The sequence below is a fragment of the Trichosurus vulpecula genome, chromosome 1 (genome assembly GCF_011100635.1).
Source record: "Trichosurus vulpecula isolate mTriVul1 chromosome 1, mTriVul1.pri, whole genome shotgun sequence".
NCBI lineage: Eukaryota > Metazoa > Chordata > Mammalia > Diprotodontia > Phalangeridae > Trichosurus > Trichosurus vulpecula.
The window spans coordinates 129,662,327-129,684,608 of record NC_050573.1 but is presented as its reverse complement, the minus strand read 5'-3'; the positions used below and the strand labels follow the sequence as shown (position 1 = coordinate 129,684,608).

Below are 22,282 nucleotides of genomic sequence, written 5' to 3'. Positions count from 1 at the left end.
CCTCAATTAGCTTGTAATCTAATGGTGGAGACAATGCAAAAAAGAAGCTGAAAAACTTGGTTGGATCACTAGAGAGCAATTCGGCGCTATGCTGAAAGGGCTATAAAGCTGTGCATACCCTTTGATCCAGTAATACCACTTCTAGGTCTGTAACATAAAGAGATCACAAAAAAAGATATACAAAAGATATACAAAAGATCACAAAAATGATAAAAAAGGGAAAGAGACCCACATATACAAAAATACAGCAACTCTTTTTGTGGTAACAAAGAATTGGAAATTATTGGGATGCCCATCAATTGGGGAATGGCTGAACAAGCTGTAGTACATGAATGTAATAGACTACTATTATGCTATAAGAAATGATGAGCAGGCAGACTTCAGAAAAACCTGGAAAGACTTACATGGGTTGATGCTGAATGAAGTGAGCAGAACCAGGAGAACATTGTACCCAGTAACAGTAACACTGTTCAATGATCAACTTTGATAGACTTAGCTCTTCCCATCAATACAATGATCTAAGACAATTACAAAAGACTCATGATGGAAAATGCTATCCACATCCAGAGAAAAAAGACAGAATCTAAATGCAGATCAAAGCATACTATTTTCTCTTTTTTTCTTCCTTCTTCTGGTTTTTCCCTTTTGTTCTGATTCTTCTTTCACAACACGACTAAAGTGGAAATATGATTGTACAAATATAGCCTATATCAGACCACTTGCCATGTTGGGGAGGTAGGACGGGAAGGAGGTAGAAAAGATCTAGAACTCCCAGCTTCTGAGATAAGAACTCACTATCTAACAAAAGCTAATGGGAAAACTGGAAAATAATACGCCAGAAACTGGGCATAGACCAACATCTTACACCATATACCAAAATAAAGTCCAAATGGGTAAACAATTTAGATATAAAGTCTGATACTATAAGCAAATTAGGAGACCAAGGAATAGTTTATCTGTCAGATTTATGGAGACTGGAGGAATTTATGACCAAACAAGAGATAGAGACCATTATGAAATGCAAAATGGATAATTTTGATTACATTAAATTGAAACATTTTTGCGCAAAGCTAATGCAATCAAGATTAGGAGGGAAACAGAAAACGGGAAAAGAATTTTTACAACCAGTGTCTCTGACAAAGGCCTCATTTCTAAAACACATAAGAGAACTGAGTCAAATTTATAAGAATACAAGTTATTCCCCAATTGATAAATGGTCAAAGGATATGAACAGGCAGTTTTCAGAGGAAGAAATTAAAGCTATCATCACATGAAAAAAATGCTCTAAATCACTACTGATTAGAGAAATACAAATCAAAACAACTTTTAGGACCCACATCATGCCTATCAGATTGGCTAACATGACAAAACATAAATTATAAATGCTGGAGAAGATGTGGGAAAATTGGAATCCTAATTCATTGTTGGTGGAGTTGTGAACTGATCCAACCATTCTGGAGAGCAATTTGGAACTATGCCCAAAGGGCTATAAAATGGTTGCATATCCTTTGACCCTGCAATATTACTCCCAAAGAGATAATAAAAATGGAGAAAGGACCCATATGTACAAAAAGATTTATAGCAGTTCTTTTTGTGGTAGTCAAGAACTGGAAATTGAGGAGATACTCATCAACTAGAGAATGGCTGAACAAGTTGTGGTATATGAATGTAATGCAACAGTACTATTGTGCTATAAGAAATGATAAGCATGCAGACTTCAGAAAAACCTGGAAAGACTTATGTGAACTGATGGTGAGTGAAGTGAGTAGAACCAGGAGAACACTGTACACAGAAGAGCCACATTTTGTGATGACTGACTTTGATATACTTAGCCCTTCTCAGCAATGCAAGGAACCTAAAACAACTCCAAAAGACTCATGATGAAAAATGCCATCCACATTGAGAGAAAGAAATATGGAGTCAAAATGCAGATCAAAGCATGCTATTTGCTCTCTCTTTTTTAATGTTTTGATTTTTCTTTTTCATGGTTCCTCCCATTCATTCGAACTCTTCTAAACAACATGACTAATGTGAAAATATGTTTAATAAGAATGTATATGTAGAGCCTATATCAGATTGTACACAGTTTTGGGGAGTGGGGAGGGAAGGGAGGAGGAGAAAATTTAAATCTTATGGAAGTGAATGTTGAAAACTAAAAATAAATAAATTAATTAAAAAATTTGGAACTCAAAATTTTATAAAGGTGAATGTTGAAAACTAAAATAAATAATAAAATGGGGGGGTGGGAAACTGGGTTGGGGTTGGGAAGAAAGGTTATTCTGAGGCATGGTGAAACCATGCAGCTGAAGTAGGAAACAGTCTCAGTTGATTTCATCTTATAGAATGATAAATTTCTGGACATGAAGTCCAAGAAAGAAGTTAGGTGGGAAATGAGAATTCCCTGAGAGTCCCTTTAAATAGTGGCAGATCAGGAGAGAGCTCCCAGATATTGCACTTTATCCTTTCCAGTCAGAGGAAAAGATGGGTCCCAGGACCAGGGAATATTGAGGGGGTGTGTTTTATAGTTGTTAGAATAGGATGGTTGTCAAGCATCCTCTATTTCTTGACTTTCCTACTAAGCTCCTTTAAAAAGCCACCTACATGCAGTGAGTGTCTCTACATCCTCTCCTCTCACTTTTTTTTTCCTAAATCCTTCAAAATCTGGTTTTCAGGCTCATCATTCATTCAACCAAAACTACTCCCTTCAAAATTAGCCAATGAGGTCTTAATTTCCAAAGAGAGACTTTTTTTCTGAGTCCCCTTCTTACTTGACCTCTTATCAACATCTGATACCCTCTCCTATCCAGGTTTTTATGGCATTGCTCTCTCTCGGTTTTCTTCCAATCTGTCATCATTTATTCCTTTACTGGAGGTTCAGTATTGTCAAGCCTAGTAAATATGAGTGCCTCCCAAGGCTCTATCCTGTGCCCTTTTCTCTTTCATCTCTATACTATTTCACCTGGTGATCTCAACAATATCCATGGGTTTAATTATTATTTCTATAGATGTAATTCTCAGATCTCTCTATGTAGCCACAGTTTTCTGAGCTCTAGCTCCACATTACTAACGGCTTCTTTGGATGTCTAGAATTGGCTATTCTGCAAACAGCTCAAACTCAAAACAGAAAAGCACAGAAATTTTTATCTTTCTCTCTAAAACCTCCTCTCTTCCAAATTTCCCTTTTATTTTTAAGGACACCAACATTCTCCCCGTCACTCAATTTCACAATCTAAGTGTTTATCATATCCATCGACAAAACCTGTTTTTTCAACCTTCATATAATCTCTTTGATATGTCCCTTTATTTCAGTCAGTTATTTAACTCTTATATAAAATACGTACTATATCCTTAGCACCCTCACATAGCCACAATCTGAGGACAGACCCTTCCCACTTGGATTATTGTTATCCTCTTATTTCTGTCTCTGGGCCCTAAGTCTCTTCCCACTCTAATCCATCTTCTCAGATATCAAACAGATTTCCTTAAATCATAGAACTGACTATGTTACCCTAAATAAACTGCATAGCCTCACTATTACCTCGAAAATGTAATATAAAATCCTCTGTTTAGCATTTAAAAAAAAAAAAAAAACTTCACAACCTGACTTCATCCTACTTTTTGGTGTTCTTATACTTATCCTCCCTCCATATACTCTACAATTGAGGTTCGCTGGCCTATTTCTTGTTCTCCACATATGTCATTTCATCTTCCATCTCTGTGATTTTGCACTGGCTGTCCCTCACACATAGAATTCTGTCTCCATCCTCACCTCAACATCTTAGAATACCTGTTCACTTTTCTCAGCTGAAAATGTGACATATTTGTCCCCTATTTTTGTCTTTGACTACCTTGAGGCATATATAGCAGAGAAATCTTTGGTCCAAAGGGTATGGATATTTTAGTCCCTTTTTTTCCCCTAACTCCTCTAACAGCTCCTCTAATAGCTACTCTATCAGTGTGACCTAGACAAACATGCCTTTACGTAACAACTATTCACACACAACAATTATTCACATACAAACACATACACATATCAAAGCATGAATGCATGTGTGTGTATATGTAAAAATCAATTCCTCAAGACTAACCTCTAAATTGAAGTATTTCTTATATGAAAGTTTCTTTCCCCCCATAGTATATGGTGTTATTTTTGTCTGATTAAGTCCTCTTCTGTTGCTTTATCTTAAGGTAGACATAGTCCTGGGTTTTTAAAACCTACAATAGCAGAGTTTACATTTCATCCCAAGAAGCTGGAAAGGCTTTGAATATTATACACCTATCTTTCTTATGAGAACCAGAGTAGCTAAATTTGGAAAGACTTACAAAGAGAAGGCTGCTTTTTTTAGGGGGAGTGGGCATAGCAACTCACGGAGATATAGATGTAGGTGGAATGGGATCTCTATCTATGTAGGGATTACCTATGAAATGACAGTACTGCCCTGTGACAATCATACAGAGGTCTCTCTTTTTTTTCTTTTTTTAATTTTATTTATTTTATTCTGAACTTAAGAAATAAAACAAGCATTTCTATAACAGCAGACTGCACATGAAACTGCAAATTTATTATTTACAACTTGATATTCCTTTGAAATACATAATAAAGTTATCATGTAACTTTTATTTTGCTTTCTTCACTCCCCCTCACCCTATGGCTACCATTAGACACAAATATAAATATAGATGGATAAACAGAAAGACAGAGAGATAGATATGTAAATTTCTATACATACTGAAAAAAGCAATTAACATTACTTACTTTGATTTGTTTTTAGGTTGATTAGAGTATTAAACTCCTTTCTTTGGGAACAGCTAGCCCTAACAGCTAAGCCAGACTAACATAGATAGTCTCTTAGGCCTAAATTACCTACAGATTTAATGAACACAACAACTGAGAAGACTTATCATTTAGTAGCAAATAATTTAATAGCAAATAGCAGCTGGACAAAGGTTAGCCAGAGGTTGTTACTTTTTTCAGTCTTAGTGGATAGGCTTTTTATTTTTTTGAACTAGAGTCTGTGTTGAGTAATGGAATCATCTAAGGAAAATGAAAGGTGAATGCTAACTACTGATCACAAGCTCCTCTTTTTCAGTATGCTTTCTCATTACAAAATATACCACCTGCAAGGCAAGGACTTCTGGGTAGGACTAAGAAAAAAAAAGCCTGGGGGAAGCTAACTAGTCAGGTTACCCCCTTGCCCAACTGAATTATCTTAAAACAAGTACCTTTTTAATTCCTCTTTTCTGTTACAAAAATCAGGTCTGTAAATCACTCCTGGTCTCTGACCTCTGAGGAGTAAGGTGACCTGATCTGATATGCAAATGCTAGCTTTGCAAATTAAATCATAGATGGCTCTGTAATTTTGTCCTCAATTTCATTTTTACTTTAGACAATTTATTTTAGAAGTACTTCTATTTTTCAGTTCTTTCTATGGATGCAGATAGCATCTTGCTTCATAGATCCTTTGTAGTTAATTTGGGTATTTATAATGACCAAAATTACTTAGTCACTCTAAGTTGTTCTTAAAGCAATGTTGTTGTTACTGTATACAGTGTTCTCTTGGTTCTGCTCATTTCACTCTTCATTATTTTGCGCAAGTCTATCCATGTTTTTCTAAGATCATCAAGCTCATCATTTTTTATAGCAAAGTAATATTCCATCATGATCATATGCCATCACTTGTTTAGCCATTTCCCATGTGACAGATATCCCCCAAATCTCCAGTTCTTTGTCACTAGATAGCTATTATGAATATTTTAGAACATATAGGTTCTTTTCCTTTTTCCCTAATCATCTTAGGAAACAGACTTCATAGTGGTATTACTAGGTCAAAGGGAATAGGCAGTTTAATAACTTTTTAGACATAATTTCAGATTGCTTTCCAAAAATGGTTGTATCAGTTCAGAGTTCCACCAACAGTAAATTAGTGTCTCCATTTTTTCATGTCCTTTCCAACATTTGTCATTTTCTCCTTCAATCATTTTAGTCAATCTGATAGACGTAAAATTATTTTTATTTGCATTTCTCTAATCAATAATGATTTAGACCATTTTTCATATGACTATAGCTTTGGTTTCTTTATCCAAAAACTACCTGTTCATGTCCTTTGTCCATTAATAAATTGGAAAATGACTCATATTCTTATATGTGTGACAAAGTTCTTTACATATCTGAGAAACTGCCTATAAATTTTTCCCCAATTTTCTGCTTTTCTCCTGATCTTGGTCACATTTGTTTTATCTGTACAAAAACTTTTTCAAATTTAATGTAGTTGAAATTATCCATTTTACACCTCACACTTTGCCTATCCATAAGTCTGATTGGTAATATGCTCCATGTTCTTCAAATTTTCTGGTCATCTCTTTATATCTAGGTCATGTATCCATTTTGACCTGATCTTGGTAAATGGTGCAGGAAATTTGTCTATTTCCAATTTCTGCCAGACTACTTTCAAGCTTTCCCAACATTTTTTTTTACCAAATAACAAATTCTTATCCTCAAAACTTAATTCTTTACTCTTACCAAACACAAGGTTACTATAGTCATTTGCTGCTGCAAATTGTATATCTACTCTGTTCCACTGATTTACCTTTCTATTTCTTAGCCAATACCAGAACATCTTAATAATTATTGCTTTATAATATAGTTTAAAATCTGGTAATGCTAAGCCTCCTTCCATTACATTTTTTTCACTAGTTCCTTTGATATTCTTGACCTTTTGTTCTTTCAAATGAATTTTATTTTCTAACTCAGTAAGGTTTTTTGTTTGTTTGTGTAATTGGGATGGCATGGAATATATAAACTAGTTTAGGTTAAACTGTCATTTTTGTTATATTGGCCCTGCCTACTCATGAACAATTAATATTTCTCCAATTATTTAAATCTGATTTTATTTATATAAAAACTATTTTTTATAATTTTGTTCATACACTTCCTGGGTTTGTTTTGGCAGTTGTAATCCCAAATATTTTATATTGTCTAGAGTTATTTTAAATGGGTTCTCTCTTAGTCATTGCTGGCAAGATTCTTGCCAGTCCTCCTTAATAGGCTGATCCTTCACCTGGAAAATCATCATTTACCTAAGAGTCAGTGTGGCTTCAGAAAGGGCTGAGGAACTGTTGATACTGTTTTTGCTGCATGACTCCAGAAGAAATGCCAGGAACAAAGCAGAGGTCTGTACATGATATTTGTCAACGTGACCAAGAGCTTTGATACTGTCAGTCATGAGGGCTTGTGGAAAATTATGGCAAAATCTACATACCTAGAGAAGTTCATCAGTATTGTACATCCGTTTCATAAGTTCGCTTACCTTGTTATACTTTTCAGAGATGTACATATTGTTAATGAGGTTAATGCACACATTGCCCAAGCTAGCTCGGTGTTTGGGAGGTTCCAAAGGAAAGTGAGGGAGAGAAGAGGTGTTTGACTATGAAACTTAAGGTCTGCACAGCTGTTGTGCTGATCTCACTATTGTGTGCCTGTGAAACCCGGACAGTACCAGTGCCATCCCAGGAAACTGAATCGCTTCCATTTGAATTGTATAAGGAAAATTCTGAAGATTACCTGGCAGGATAAGGTACTGGACACTGAGGTCTTTTCTCAAACTAAACTGCATTCAAACTCTATCTCAGAGAGTACAACTCCGATGTGCTGGCCATGTTCTAATGCCAAATGTATCCTTTTCTAAAAGATTATTTTATAGAGAATTCACACGAGGCGAGAGCTCAAACGGTGGGCAGAAGCTATACAAGGACACTCTCAAGGTCTCTCTGAAGAACTTTAGAATTCATTATGTGACATGGGAGACACTGACAGAGGACTAGAAGGTGCGATGCTCTCTGAGCAAAGCAGAATTGAAGTAGCCCAGAAACGCGAGATGCACAAATTTAGAGAATCTACCCCAAATGTTCGCAAAGACTATTTATGCCTACGGCATCCAAGCTTGTACTGGTCTGGCCAGCCAGAGTCAGACACATTGTAACTGGACTCTAACACAGTGATGTCATTTTGGTTCTCTTTGAGAACAGACAAGAACCAACTAACGTCAGTTTCATAACAGCATACTTGCATCAGTTCTTGATAATGGATGATGCTCTTGAACTTTCCTAGTAACCAATAGAGTGATGTAGGCTCTGTACTTGTCCACACACTTTTTAGCATGATGTTTTCAGCAATGCTGTCAAATGCCTTCAACGAGGACAAAAAACGGCATCAAGGTCAGCTACCATATTGATGGTAAATTATTTAACTTGAAAAGGCTGCAAGCCAAGACTAAAGTAGAGGAAGAGTTGGCACATGATTTTTGTTCGCAGATAATTGTATACTCAATGCAGCCTCTGAGGTTGTGATGCAATAGAATATGAATCAGATCTCAGCTGCTTGTGCTAATTTTTGCCTAACACTTAACACCAATAAAAAAAAGGTTCTCCATGAACCAGCATCACATCCTCCATATGTGGAATCATTAGTTACAGCAAATGAAGAAATACTGAATGCTGTGGATAAGTTCATTTACTTTGGTAGTATGCCTTCTAGGGATGTACACAAAAATCATAAGGTTGACACACACATTGTCAGAACTAGCTCAGTGCTTGGGAGGCTCTGAAGGAAAGTGTAGGAGAGAAGGGCTATTAGACTACCTACCAAAATTAAGGTCTACAGAGCTATTGTGCTGACCTCATTGTTGTGTGCCTGTGAAACCTTGACAAGATACCAGCACTATGCCAGGAAACTGAATCTTTTCCATTTGAATTGTCTTGGGAAAATAAGATATTGGATGCTGAGGTCCTTTCTCCAACTAAACTGCCAAGCCTTCAAACTCAATCTCAGAGAGTGCAATTATGATGAGCTGGTCACGTTGTTTTGATGCCAAATGTAGTTTGTCTAAAAGACAATTTTACAAAGAACTCACACAACGCAAGTACTCACAAGGAGGTCAGAAGAAGTAATACAAGGACACTCTCAAGATCTTCTGAAAAACTTTGGAATCAATTATGTGACATGGGAAGCAATGGCAAAGGATCACCCAGCATGGTGTGCCTGCATCAAAGAAGGTGCTATGCTTTATGAGCAAAGCAGAATTACAGCAGCTCAAAAGAAACATGAGCTGAAGAAATTTACAGACATCTGTATTCCAAATGTTCATGCAGACTACTGGTTCCCAAGCTGTAGTAGAGCCTTCCAAACTTGTATTGGTCTGATCAGCCACAGTCAGATACACTGCATCTTGACTCTAGCATAGTGATATCATTTTGGTATTCTTTGAGGAAGGACAACAACCAACCAACCAACCTACACCATAAGCAATCACGGTTCACTAAAGTTCTAAAGAATAAATTATATAATGTTACCTATATTTATATTTTCCTCAGTACAACTACATGGGCCCTAGTTTCTTTATTTGCTACTAATTAGTCAAATCAGACCCCTCCAAAAAGGCATATATTTAATTTCTAAGAAACTGGAGTATAATTTATGATACTTATGGGAGACCCTATTTAGAAAAAAATATTTATTATGCATCTACTTATGCAAGGCCCTGTGATAAGAATTAGAAATCTAGAGAACAAAATAAAATTATTTTTTGGAGTCCCCAACCAAATTAAAAGTTATCAACTAAACAGTAAACTGTTTCTTCAAACAGATAATTAATAGCCTTTAGTTCACAGGTTTCTATTCTTACTCAAAGTAAATTAATTTATAGTTTTTAAACAAGCATTTTTTTGCTTTAAGTTATAAATATTTACTTTCTAACATTAAACATACAAACATTTCATCATTTCAATGGATTTATAGCACCTATGTACACTCCTTCTCCCTTTCATACAGATCATAACTCACGCATGTCTTCTCATTCTTTGTGATTATTATCCACAAATACACTTTTAGAAAAGAAAGGTTCTGTGTCTATGCAAGGAGTTTAGCAAACAAATAAAATAAAGTACATAAATAATTAAGATAAAATATCCATGGGAATTCAGTTAGAAATCGCCAGAAACAAATTCATTTATATTTCAAAAGCCAAAAAAAACATTTTATGCCAGAACAAAGGTGGATATAAAACATATTTTATAAAATTTTTTGACTTAAGGTAGTATTATTAAAATATTCAAATTTATGACTTATGAGAGAATGGAATTAATAGTTATGACAATATCATTTACTTTATTTTTTCTTAGAAAAAAAATCACCTGATTAGGAAAGAAAGTATTTTATTATAATAACAATTATTATTGCCAAAAATGTGCAATTTGACTATGTAACATGATAACACAAAATTAAATAACATAGTTTAACACAGCAAAGTAACATACAGGCAGTAGGTATTAAAACACAGAATATAGCTGTATTAGCAATGCACCTACCTTAAGAACATCTCCTTGTGCTAAGTGAAACGTTCTGGCAGAAATATTGATTCCCTTCCCTGCTTGTACCTGAATGCTATAAATGCATTCATGATTGTTTTCATAGTTGAGAGGGTAATTGGGAGACAGCAAAATTCCTTCATTATTTGTTGCAGATGCGCCACATTCCGCTGCAAGTAAAACAGAATATTGAGGTACAGCTTAATAGAGAATATTAACATTTTTGAATAATGTAATGTATGGGAGTATAAATGCTTTTCAGTACATCATTAGCATTTCATGACACCTAGAGCCTAAATGGAAAAAAAAAATAAAAGTGCAGAATGTACATATGATATGTTTCCTCAGAAAGCACAAGTGTGTTCTTTTTAGAGTATTAGAACTAGGAAGGAAGGGAGAGGGAGGAAAGAGGAGAGAGGAATGGGGCAGGACAGAGGCAGGAAAGAATAGATTTTCATCTTTTATAGATTATGGAATTAAGTTAATCATAAATAACTGAATTATTTTTCTTCCATATTTGAGCCCTATTTTATGTAATGATATAATTCATTATAAACAAAATTAATGGTAGAGTTAATCATAATTTAGCGAATTTATTATTTGGTTGCTATTTTTTACCTCCCCCTTTCTCTTTTAGGAGAAATCCTAACCCTCTAAGACTGATTTGGAACACCTCAGGAAACTTCTGATTATTTTCAAAGGCTGCTAGAGAATTGTCAAAAAAAAGCATCAAAACAACACTTTCATTTTCTGTCATAGTTTTCATGTTATTTTAAGGGAATGAAAGTATTATCATATAATTTATTAATATAATGCTGCATAATATATTATTATTACTAATAATCCGGTACTTCCCTACATTTAGGAATAGAGTATTCCCCAGAGTGCTCACTGAATCCTGAACCTCTGGGGCAGAGCTGGAATATTTTTATTGGGAGACATCTGTGATTTCTGAGGAATGAAAAGATCATTGAAAGGCTATTTTCAGTATATTAATGAGATGTAGGGCATGCTCACGTGGACAGCAAAAATTACTTGAATGAGCTGTAAATTAGACAATGGCCTCATCGGCAGTCTTTTTGCTTTACTAGTGTTGCTGTAGAAGAGCAATGTGACGAAAAGGATGTGTTTATATTATCAGATGTTGAATGAGAGAAGTACATGATCAGAACATTATGCCACTAGCTATGTTGCCCTGAATTGTCTTCTGCGTAGTCAGTGATTAAATTTGCTAGAATTATATCATCATAGTCTTGTGACAGAAGAAGATGAAAAAGCAGTCTTCATCTAGCCCTTAAGATTCCAAAAATTTTGAAGTATTCAAAGGTATTGGTATACTTGGATATTTTCTGAGAGATACTATAAGAACTGGAGGAAAGATGACTGATGGTATTAGGTCAACTGGAGGCTGCCGGTCTAAATCTGTTAACCGAAATGCACAGCTCTGTAAAGTCTCCATCAAACAGGAAAAGTAGAATGTAAGGTACTTGAGGACATGAAATATTTTGGGTTTTGTATTCTCAGACCTTTGTACAATGACTAGCATCTTGTCCTCTTATTGAACTTTTATTGATGAACTTAATGAGCTCTTCTTAATTGAACTGAAATACACAAGTCATAGAAGTCACCCTGAAATGAGTATAACACTCAGTACCTTGCCAAATCCAAAGAATTATCATGAATTCATGATATTCCTGGGTTTATATGACCCTTATTAGAGACTCGTGAAGAACTATTCCATCATTGAAAAATTCCTCAATTATGTCTTGAGAGAAACCAAAAGTAGAAGGCCAGAAAGGAATTTCTGAGACTAAATTCCTAGCACATGAAAGGCCTGGACAGGTTGCTCTGCAGTCATTTAGAGATTCCTTCATTAGAGATTCATTAGTCTTTTAGGGATTAAAAAATCACAACCAAAGTTTTCAAGGATTTTGTTAGCTACCACTTTCGGACTGACTAGTTTTGACTTTTGTCAGTCCAAGCAAATCCTTTGTCCCATACACCATAATCAGACTAGATGACCAAGAAATACTTTTAAAACAAGATAATCACAGCTACCATGTTAAACCATTAGTTAATGACCAAAAAGGCAAGTGATCACCACTAAAGTCCCACACAATGTCAATTAGTCTTTTTTAATGGAAATGATATTAAAAAGATCCATTACCATTTGGTTTGCCAATGAACATTCTAAACAACAGCAGGCCTTTACATGTGACTTGCAACTGACATTTGTGCTGGATGTGCTGTCTCCCCAATTTAAATGTCTGAACCTTTGGGGACCAGGGCCAGTCTTGCCATCCTCAGGGCTTTGGATAGAGAATGGGTTTAATAAGTGTTCTTTTATTCATACTAGAAGTCTACTTTGTCAACCAGGAACTCATTGTCAAACAAAAACATTACCCCATCTAAGATTTGGGGTTCTTGGTCTTGAAATTAGGTGTCTTTGAAAAGTAGAAAGGATATAGATACAGACTTTGTTTTTAGATATAGATGAAAAATACCTTATTGAAATATATTCTCATAAATGCTAAGTTGGAAGCCATCAATGAAGGTTGGGTAGCTACTGTGATCACTAGTACTAGTAAAGTAGTGATTATAGGTTAAGGAGAAGCAACAGGTATAGGACTCATGCATCAGAAACCACAGCAATCCCCATAGAAACAGTGAAAGTAATTTGTGGCATGAGGGGAACAGGACTTCTGACACAGGAAATTCTGAAATTTCTTTTTCAGAATATGCTATCAGTGGGAGGAAATCATAACACTGTGAACCCAGGCAAAAATACAATCAATTAAACGGAGCAGTTGGTAGCACAGTGAATAGAGCACAGGACTTACAGTCACGAAGATTTGATTTCTAATACTGCCTCAAATAATCCCTAGCTTTGTAACCTTGGGAAAATCACTGGACCTCTCTGTGCCTCAATTTCCTCATCTATAAAAGGGGGAAAATAATAGTTCCTGCCTCCCAGCATTGGCGTGAGGATAAAATTAGATAATATTTATAAAGTACTTTGCCAATCATAAAACATTATATAATTTTAACTGTATCGTTGTTCTTGTTACCGGCAACATGAATCTAAAAATAAAGATCTATGAGTAGTAATATAGCCAAGAAAAAGGGAAATTTCTAAACGAGTAGAAAATGCATGCCCTATAATGCAAACTACTATATAATATAGAATGTTACTTAAGATAATTGTGATATAATAAAGTTATATAATAATCAGTAAACATTTACTAAATACTAAATAATGTTTCAGCTACTCAGCTAAACACTGAGGATACAAAGAAAAAGAAATTATAGCCCCTGATCAAGCAGAGTTATTATTATAACGGGAGAGACAAGAAATAACTATGGACACACAAACTATATAGAGAATAAACTGGGAATAATAAAAGAAGGAATGCACTAGAATAAAGAGGAATGGAAAAACTTCTTGTGGAAGGTGGGATTTTATTTGGGACTCTGAGGAATCACGAGGAAGAGCATTTTAGGCATAGGTGACAATCAGAGAAAATGTCTGTAGATAGGAGATGAAAGTCATTAGAAAAAGTAAGGAGGCCAATGGCACATATGTCATGTTTAGACCATGCTTGTACTTCCATAGAGAACAACGTCATAAGCTTTACTCTCTCCTTTTTGGGTGTGAGAACTAAGTGCTAACCATTTTTTTGGAGTTTCTAAGGATGGGGGAAATATGTATACGTACATACAAGCACATATACAAACATAAATACACATATATTAGAACATCATGGCAATCAACTGAAAGATCATTTGAGAATATATTTTTGGAATCCATGATTCCCAGTTAGGGGAAGAAGGGTAGTCCTGCAAGCGGGAAATTCCTTGGATGTGATAATAAGGAATATAAAAAGAATATCCTGTGAGGGTTGAAAAGGAAGTGATATATATATATATATATATATATATATATATATATATATATATATATATGTATATATATATATATATATATATATATATATATATATATGTTATATAGTGGATAAAATGCTAGACTTGGAGTCCAAAAGAACTGAATTCAAATCTGAATGTAGATACTTACTAGCCGTGTGACCTTGGCAAGTCATTTAATCTCTCTCTGTCTCAGTTTCCTCTACTGTAAAATGGGGATAATAATAGAATCTACTTTACAGGTTGTTGTGAGAATTGAATGAAATTACATTTTTAAAGGGATTTGGAAAACCCTGACATTCAATATGAATGCTAATTAATATTATTATTGATATTGTTACAATCATCTGGAAAGAACTGTAGAATAGTGCTGTCAAATCTAAGTGAAAACAAATCAAAGGATTCCAATATAAACCCTCCATGCTCCAACAACTCAAAAACTGCTCAAAGTTGGTAAGGAGAGTGATCAATGGGAAGCAGTGAAGCAAAACTGAGGTCAGCAAAAGTAGGAAGTGCCAACAGTAGCCATTGGGAATGGAGGGCAGTGGTAGCAAAGTTATGAAAAATTGTGGTACAGTGGATAGAGTGTTGGCCCTGGAGTCCAGAGGACCTGAGTTTGAATCTGGCCTCCAACACTTACTAGCTATGTGACCCTGGGCAAGTCACAACTCTGTTTGCCTCAGTTCCTCATCTGTAAAATAAGCTGAAGAAGGAAAAGGAATACCTTTGCCATATCTTTGCCAAAAAAATATACCCAAATGGGGTCACAAAGAGTCAGAAATGACTGAAAATGATTGAACAGAAAGAATGTAATGCAGAACCATGGGCTGATATCAGTGCGTGATAAGGAGGAGCAAACACTGAGCTTCTCTGGCTTCAAACACCCTCCCACTATCCCCCAGTATAACTATAAGTCACAGAGTTTTAGAATGGTCTCTGGAGAGAGGGTGGCTCCTTTATGTGTGACAGAGAAATGAGTGGACTCTCAAGTTTTGGATGGGAGTAATGTTTATAACCATTGCTTAATAACTAAATTAAGGAGAATTATTTTAAAAGACAGCAAAAATGAAGATAAAGAAGATGACTAAAAATAATCTCTTCAATGTCATATATAGACAGTGTGATATAGAGGAAAGCGTTCTGTACTTGTAGTAAGTACTCCTGCATTTGACTCCAAGAACTGCTATTTACCATTTCTGTAGCTGTAGGCAGTGACAAGAAGGAGGAGGAGGAAGAGAAAGAGGAGAAGAGGAAGAAGAAAAAGGAGGATAATAATAATCTCTTAATTTACATAGTCCTAAAGTTTGTAAATAACTATATATGTTATTTTATTTTCCTGACAACACTGGGAGGTAGGTGCTATTTTAATCTCCATTTTATAGATGAGAAAACTGAAGCAGAGAGGTTAAGTGGACTTATCCAGGGTTACTTTGTTAGTAATGTTTTATACATCTTTTGAACTCTGGTCTTGCTGATTTTAAATCCAGTGCTCTATTCACTGTGAAACTTAATTGCAAGTTACTAAATCCTTTCAACTTCAGTTTACTCATCAGAAAAATACAATTATTATACCTAGCTTACAGAGTTATTTTGAGAACATTTTGAGAAACTTAAAACATTCTAAATCATTATTCTATTATTAATATAAAAATAGGATTTTGCCCATCATTGAGAAAGAAATATTTGAAGGTTAATTACTAATGATGACATTACACAATTACATACACATCTAGTAAATTTTTTTCATAGTAAGGGTGGGGATTGAATAAATGAATCACTTAGTTTTCCACCCCCTTAAAATAACTAACACTATTATATGCCCTGATACCTTACCCACATGAGAACACCCTTTTTTTACTCAATTAAAAGCTTCAGACTAGGTATGAAAACTAATTTAAAAAGTCCTTGTAAATAATTGAATGAAATGAAGTGATGATGTGCAAGAGGTATATTTGGAAAAGTTTTGTTTGTGCTCCCTGGAGGCTGTATATAATCAGAAAGATAGAATGGAATTGAACATTCAAGTGCATGGGAATAGAGAAGACAGAGAAATTAGCCCTAGCAGCCAAGATTCTGAGAGGGAATCATTTAAGGGAGGCAGGAGAAAAATAGCATAGCCTACGCCTCAGTCTAAGTTTCCTCAACATCTACCCCTTGGGTAGAAGGGTCCCTTATAACCTTTTAAAGGATTTGGATTTTTCACAGACTTCCTAGCAGAGTCTCCAGAACAAGAGTGTCTGACAGTAATGTCAGCTTTTGGAGCCGTGGACAAACTAAACACACTTTAAAAAAGGCAGCTTCCTGACTCTATAGATATCCCAGTAGAAAAGTTATCCATAGCAGTAGTTCTTCTTCTCCAGGCCAGTGGAGTAAATACAATAGCATCTTAAAAGTTAAAAGATCATATACGTCCACTTCTCTAAAACCAACCAATTCTGTTACTTAGATTATTTTTACCAATAGACTTACCATAATCAGATGCTTTCCTTGGTCATGGTAAAATTTACTTTCTATCTCTGCAGTGACAGTAGCAAAGTGGTGCAAAGGGCATTAGAGTGAGAAGATTCTAGGAAGATGGCAGAGTAGGTCAGAAAATTCCAAGTTCTCAAGATTTTCCCCCACAAAAGAGTCAAAATAGCACCTTAGAGCCAACAAAGTGTGGGGGGGGGAGATAAAGTAGAATAGGGGTACAACCGGGCTCTTCCTGGAACAGTTTGAGAGGATCTGAAGAAAAATGTAAGGATGAGGTTTGGTCTCAGGGAAGAGTAAACACCTACAGGTTTGTTCCCTTTTAACCACAAACAGCAAGCCACTTAAACAACAATCAGCAAGTCTTGGGGTTAGTTGGTTTGAGAGGTTGCCTCTGCCCCAGCCACAGGAACTTTTCACTCCAGGAATAATGAGGGGAGTTGGGCATTTGAGCCTGGGAAGGTTGAGGGAACCTTTGCTGACGAGGAATGCCAAGACCCAGCTGTGCTGCAAAGAGCTGCCAGGGTGAAAAGGAACCAGCACACCCCCAGTGAGTGCAGAAGCAGTGAGGCAGAAAGCCCCTGGTTATGGGAACTTATAGGAGGTTGGAGATTTGGCTTTGGCTCCAGGCTAGAGGGGAGAACTGAAGATCTGGGGCAAGAGGTACCATTTTCCATACCCCAGGGCTAGAGATGATTATAAAAATCAAGCTACCACCACAAAAAAATGCACAGGCAAAAGAGAATGAATCCAACTATAGAAAGCTATTATGGGAATAGAGATGACTGGAGGTTCAGCTTCAGAGGAGGATATTGAAGTAAAGAAATCCCCAAAGAGTAATGTCAAATGGTCACCTGCCCAAAAGGAATTTATAGAAGATCTTTAAAAAGACTTTAAAAATCAAATGACAGAGATAGAGGAAAAGCTAAAACAAAGAAGAATCCAAGACAAACAAGAAGGTTATAAAAGGAAAGTCAATCAATTAGAAAAGGAGATCCAGAATATTAAGGAAGAAAATTGCACCTTCAAAATTAGAATTGGGCAAAGTGAAGCCAGCAAAATTCTAAGAGATCAAGAAATAATTAAACAAAATATTAATGAAAAAATAAAAGAGAAAGTGAAACATTTTATAGGAAAAACAACAGATTTGGAGAATAGATCAAGAAGAAAAAATATAAAAATAATCAGACTAGGTGAAAGTTATGATCAAAAAAGAATCTTGATACAGTAATTCAAGATATAATTAAAGACAATTGTCCTGAAGCATTAGAACAAGGGTGGGGGTGAGTAGAAATAGAAAAAATCCATTGATCACCACTTAAAAAAGATCTTATGAGGAAAACTCATAGGAACATCATGGTCAAATTCAGAAACCCCCAGCTCAAGGATAAAATCTTAGAAGCTTCAAGATTAAAACAATTTAAATATGATGGTGCCACAATTAGAATCACACAGAGACATTAAAGGACCACAGGTCTTGGAACACAATAAATAGAAGAGCTTAAAAGAACTGAGGCTCTGGCCGAAAATATCATACCCTGAAAAGTTAAGTATTATCCTGAATGAAAAAAAAAATGGACATTTGATAAACCCTCAGACTTTCAAGACTTTGTTAAAAAACATTCTGAACTTAATAGAAGATTCAACATACAAGAACCAAGAGAGTTATAAAGTACATACCAAAGACTGATTATAAAGGATTCACAGGGACAGACTGTTTACCTTTTATATATGTAAAATGTAAAATATGTATCTAAGATTCTTGTTAATTATTGGGTAGCTCATAAGAAAGATTAGAGTAAACCTGACTGATAGGAATTTTAAAAGTAAAACCATTTAGGAACAACTAAAAAGATTAATTATTTTATACAAATGAGGTGCAAGAGGAAGAATGGATACAGAGTTCTGGTAACCTACTGTCTTTGGGAATGGGTTTAAGAGGGAACAATACATATATATTTAGAAGAGTATAAAAGTCTTCTAAATTCAGAAGAAATAAAAAGGTAGGGGCATAGTGAGAGGGGAGAGGACAAGAGAGAGATTTTTAGAGGGGAGAACGAAATAGGTAAGAAGAGTGTTTACAGGAATGGGAGGCGAGGGGAGGGATCCTTGGAGTGGGGTAGGCAAGTAATAGGAGGGCAAGGTAGTAGGTAGAAGTAGAGGAGGCAGAAGGGCTAGGAAACGAGATATGCACAAACGTGAAAAACATAGAACAGGAGTAGAATATGTTTGGGAAAGTACATGTCTATATATGTATATGTGCATGTATACATCTATAGTTATAGAGAAACAATTAAATTTTATTGTAGCCTTCTTGGGGGGATGGGAGGAGGGAAAAAACAAACTGAAAAAGTACACAGCAGAGAACAAAAGAAAACTCACAAGGAAGCACAGAAAAGATGGACAATTCTCAACACAACATGTATTAGTTATCATACAGCTTTTCTTGAAATGAAAATTTATTGTTACATATTTTGAATACTCCCTTATATTCTGCTATGCACATGACATGTTTTTTCCTTTCTTTGCATTTAAGTTTCAATATTTAAGTTTATTACATGTTTTTGTTTCTTTTCTCTGTTCTGTATTTGTGTTTTGGCCCTTGAGTCTAAAATAATTTTTTAAAAGGCATTAGGGTGCAGTGAATCACTCCTTTTCCAAACAACCTATAAACAGCAAAATAACTGTTCATATTGTATAAGTGAGATATTTGTCAGTGGCTAAGTAATTGAATTACTAACACAGGAACTGAATTATATCAATCAGGTTTATTGCCATAAAATTAAACTAGAAGACAAAAATCAGTTTTCCATTAAGTGGAAGGATGGCTCATCAGTTTTACTTAGAAACACCAAAAAAAGTAATAATAGTAAAAAGATTTTGTGGAGTTGGTTTTATTCTATCTAAATTCAAAAAGAAACACCACTTCATGGGTTATCTGGTCATCTTGTACCCCAGTGCTGAAAATCTGCACCTTGAAAATAATTGGCACTGAAGCACCAACATATGCTATAAAAAATAAAGAGGCAGAGAACTTTTATGAAAACTTAAGAAAAACTGTAAAATTAGTAAATACATATTTAATATTTTATGACTTCAATGATACAGAGAGAGAAATTTAAAAATGGAAAAAGTGACTCAGAAAATAATTCAAGAGCAAAACTTAAAGAGAGGATAAAGTATTTGAAGACTACACAAAATTTTTGTTTGTAAATATCATGAAAAGTTTCATCAAGGAGGAGGTATTAGACATAGTAGGATCAAATTACATCAGGAAAAATCCAGCTAGATATATTTCAAGATGGGAAATGATTGGTTAGTGATTTGAAATCTTGACTTGGGCTATGCCAGACACAGTTATGCACTGTGAATAAGTACAAAGAACACTACAGAAAACAAAATGGAAAGAGTAGCTGAATGAAACCAAGGATACACAGATGAGGTCCATGCTGAGAGGTAACACAATTTTGAGAGCATTAAGAAGCTTTTCTCAAGATATCTGAAAGAGGAGAAACATCTGAAAAAAATCTCAGACATCATTTTTCTCCTTCCCCTCCTCAAGTATCAGAAAATGTCAATAACTGCTGACACATTTTGCTTTCCATTTCATAATAACAATTTATGAGCTCACATTCAAAGAATACTTTAAGGTTTGTAAAGTTTTTTACATACATTACCTTATTTTGTGTTCATAAGAGCCCTATTTGTTTTTATAACCTACCTTAGTAGGTACTATTATTATCCGCATTTTTATGGATCAGGAAACTGAGGCTGAGAAAGGTTAAGTGACTTCCCATAGGTCACCAAGTTGGTAAGTATATGAGACAGTATTTGAATCCAACTTTTTCTTTTTCCAAACCTAGCACTCCATCCACTACACCATCCATAACACATTTTGCACACAAATAGCTCACGTGAGGAAATTTGAGAAAGGAGCAGGCAGAATTTCACCAATATTATTCAATAACAGATGATACCTTTACAATCATATAAATGACTGAATGATGTTTGGTTTTTGATTGGTTTGTTTATTTTTAGCATAACAAAACATTTGATTCAGTATAGCAAAATTCTACCTTAAAAACTCTTTTCCAAAATGGTGTCTCCCTTGGATGTGTCAAAATCATTCAGGATTACTTGAAAGATGTAACAACAGAGATAACTGTTAGTTAACACTTTAGTTCAGGGACTCTTCAATTTTTCAGTCACCCCTTTGGCACTATGAGGAAACCTACGAGTCCCTGTTTAGAATGAAGTTTTTAAATATTTAAAATATATAAATTTGTTATTTGTCCTTTATTCTCAAAGAGGACCAATGATATCATGTGGATGATTAGTTAAAAATGTGATGTAATTTTTTTTTTCCATTCTGTTTACTGACACCCTGAAATCTATCCACACATCCCCTGGAGTTCTGTGGACCCCATGTTAAGAACCTTTTGACCAGTGAAAACTAGTCTAACTGGTACAACTTAATCCTCCCAGTAAGTGTATATGCCAAGATAATGAACCTATAGAACTGGCATTACCCTTACACCCACCTTTTTATGGATTGGCATAAATAGAGTTAAGTTTCCAACTTCCTTGGCTCTTATCCCTCACTCCTTATTAGGAACTAAGAAAATATCTTTATTTCCTTGGTCTCAGCCATATTACTATCTTCCCTTATCAATGGCCATCTCCTATCAGTGTCAACTGACTCTTCATCTAAAACTATGCATAAGTTTGACCTTTGATGGGATCTGGGCCTTGAAGCAGTGAGAAACGCTATTGCATCTTTCACTTTCTAATGCTACTCCATTTATAATGCCACTGGATGGGAGTGGGGGTAATGAAGAATACACTAAGACTGTTTCCTGTTGGCATTTCTTCTCTTCTTCACTGTAGTACTAGAGTTTTGTCAACTGCTAACACTGTGGCTCTGCTGATCTTCATCTGAATTCTCTTGTACCACAGAATCCGTATCAAATGTGATGTGATATAAACAGAAAGATATATGCTTGCCAAAGGTGTTTGCCATCATATTCAGCAGAGTCAACTGAAGAAGGATTCCTAGAGATGTATTCCAAAAGCTCCTATTTCAAGATATTGCATTAGCTATGTCAAGACCAGAATAATGTTAGGCGTCTTAAATAGAATCTATAATTATTCAAAATACTTCAGACTAATATTCACAAAGGTAAAAGCAAATGGATGAAGAATAGCCACTGTCCAAATGGCATGAAATTGGATAGAAAATCCATAGGTACTTGAACAGACTCTGGGACTAGACAATTAATTGGGCCCAGAAATAGAACAAGAGGAGGAATGCAGGTTGTATTGCCCTTGTGAAATTATGCATAGCCGTTAAGGATCTTAAGCTTGTCCTTGAAACAAAGGTCCAACTTTTTAACCATTAATTTTTTTTCATGGTAATTCTGTATGACTGTGTGTAATGTCATAACTCTATCTCTGAAGAACTGAAGGAACAGGTCAGCCAAATAGTGATAGAGAGGCCCATCATGTGGGAGAATAGGTTGTAACATAT

General features: G+C 35.3%; 1 protein-coding gene across 3 annotated transcripts in view; it reads right to left on the bottom strand.

The window, feature by feature from the left end:
- CSMD3 (CUB and Sushi multiple domains 3) overlaps positions 1–22,282 on the bottom strand; it is a 1,625,828-nt gene that overhangs the window by 419,976 nt on the left and 1,183,570 nt on the right. For all 3 annotated transcript variants that reach the window (XM_036758935.1, XM_036758944.1, XM_036758952.1), the window contains one exon: positions 10,363–10,532. In XM_036758935.1, coding sequence (XP_036614830.1) covers positions 10,363–10,532 — 170 coding nt within the window. The remainder of the gene's footprint in view (positions 1–10,362; positions 10,533–22,282) is intronic.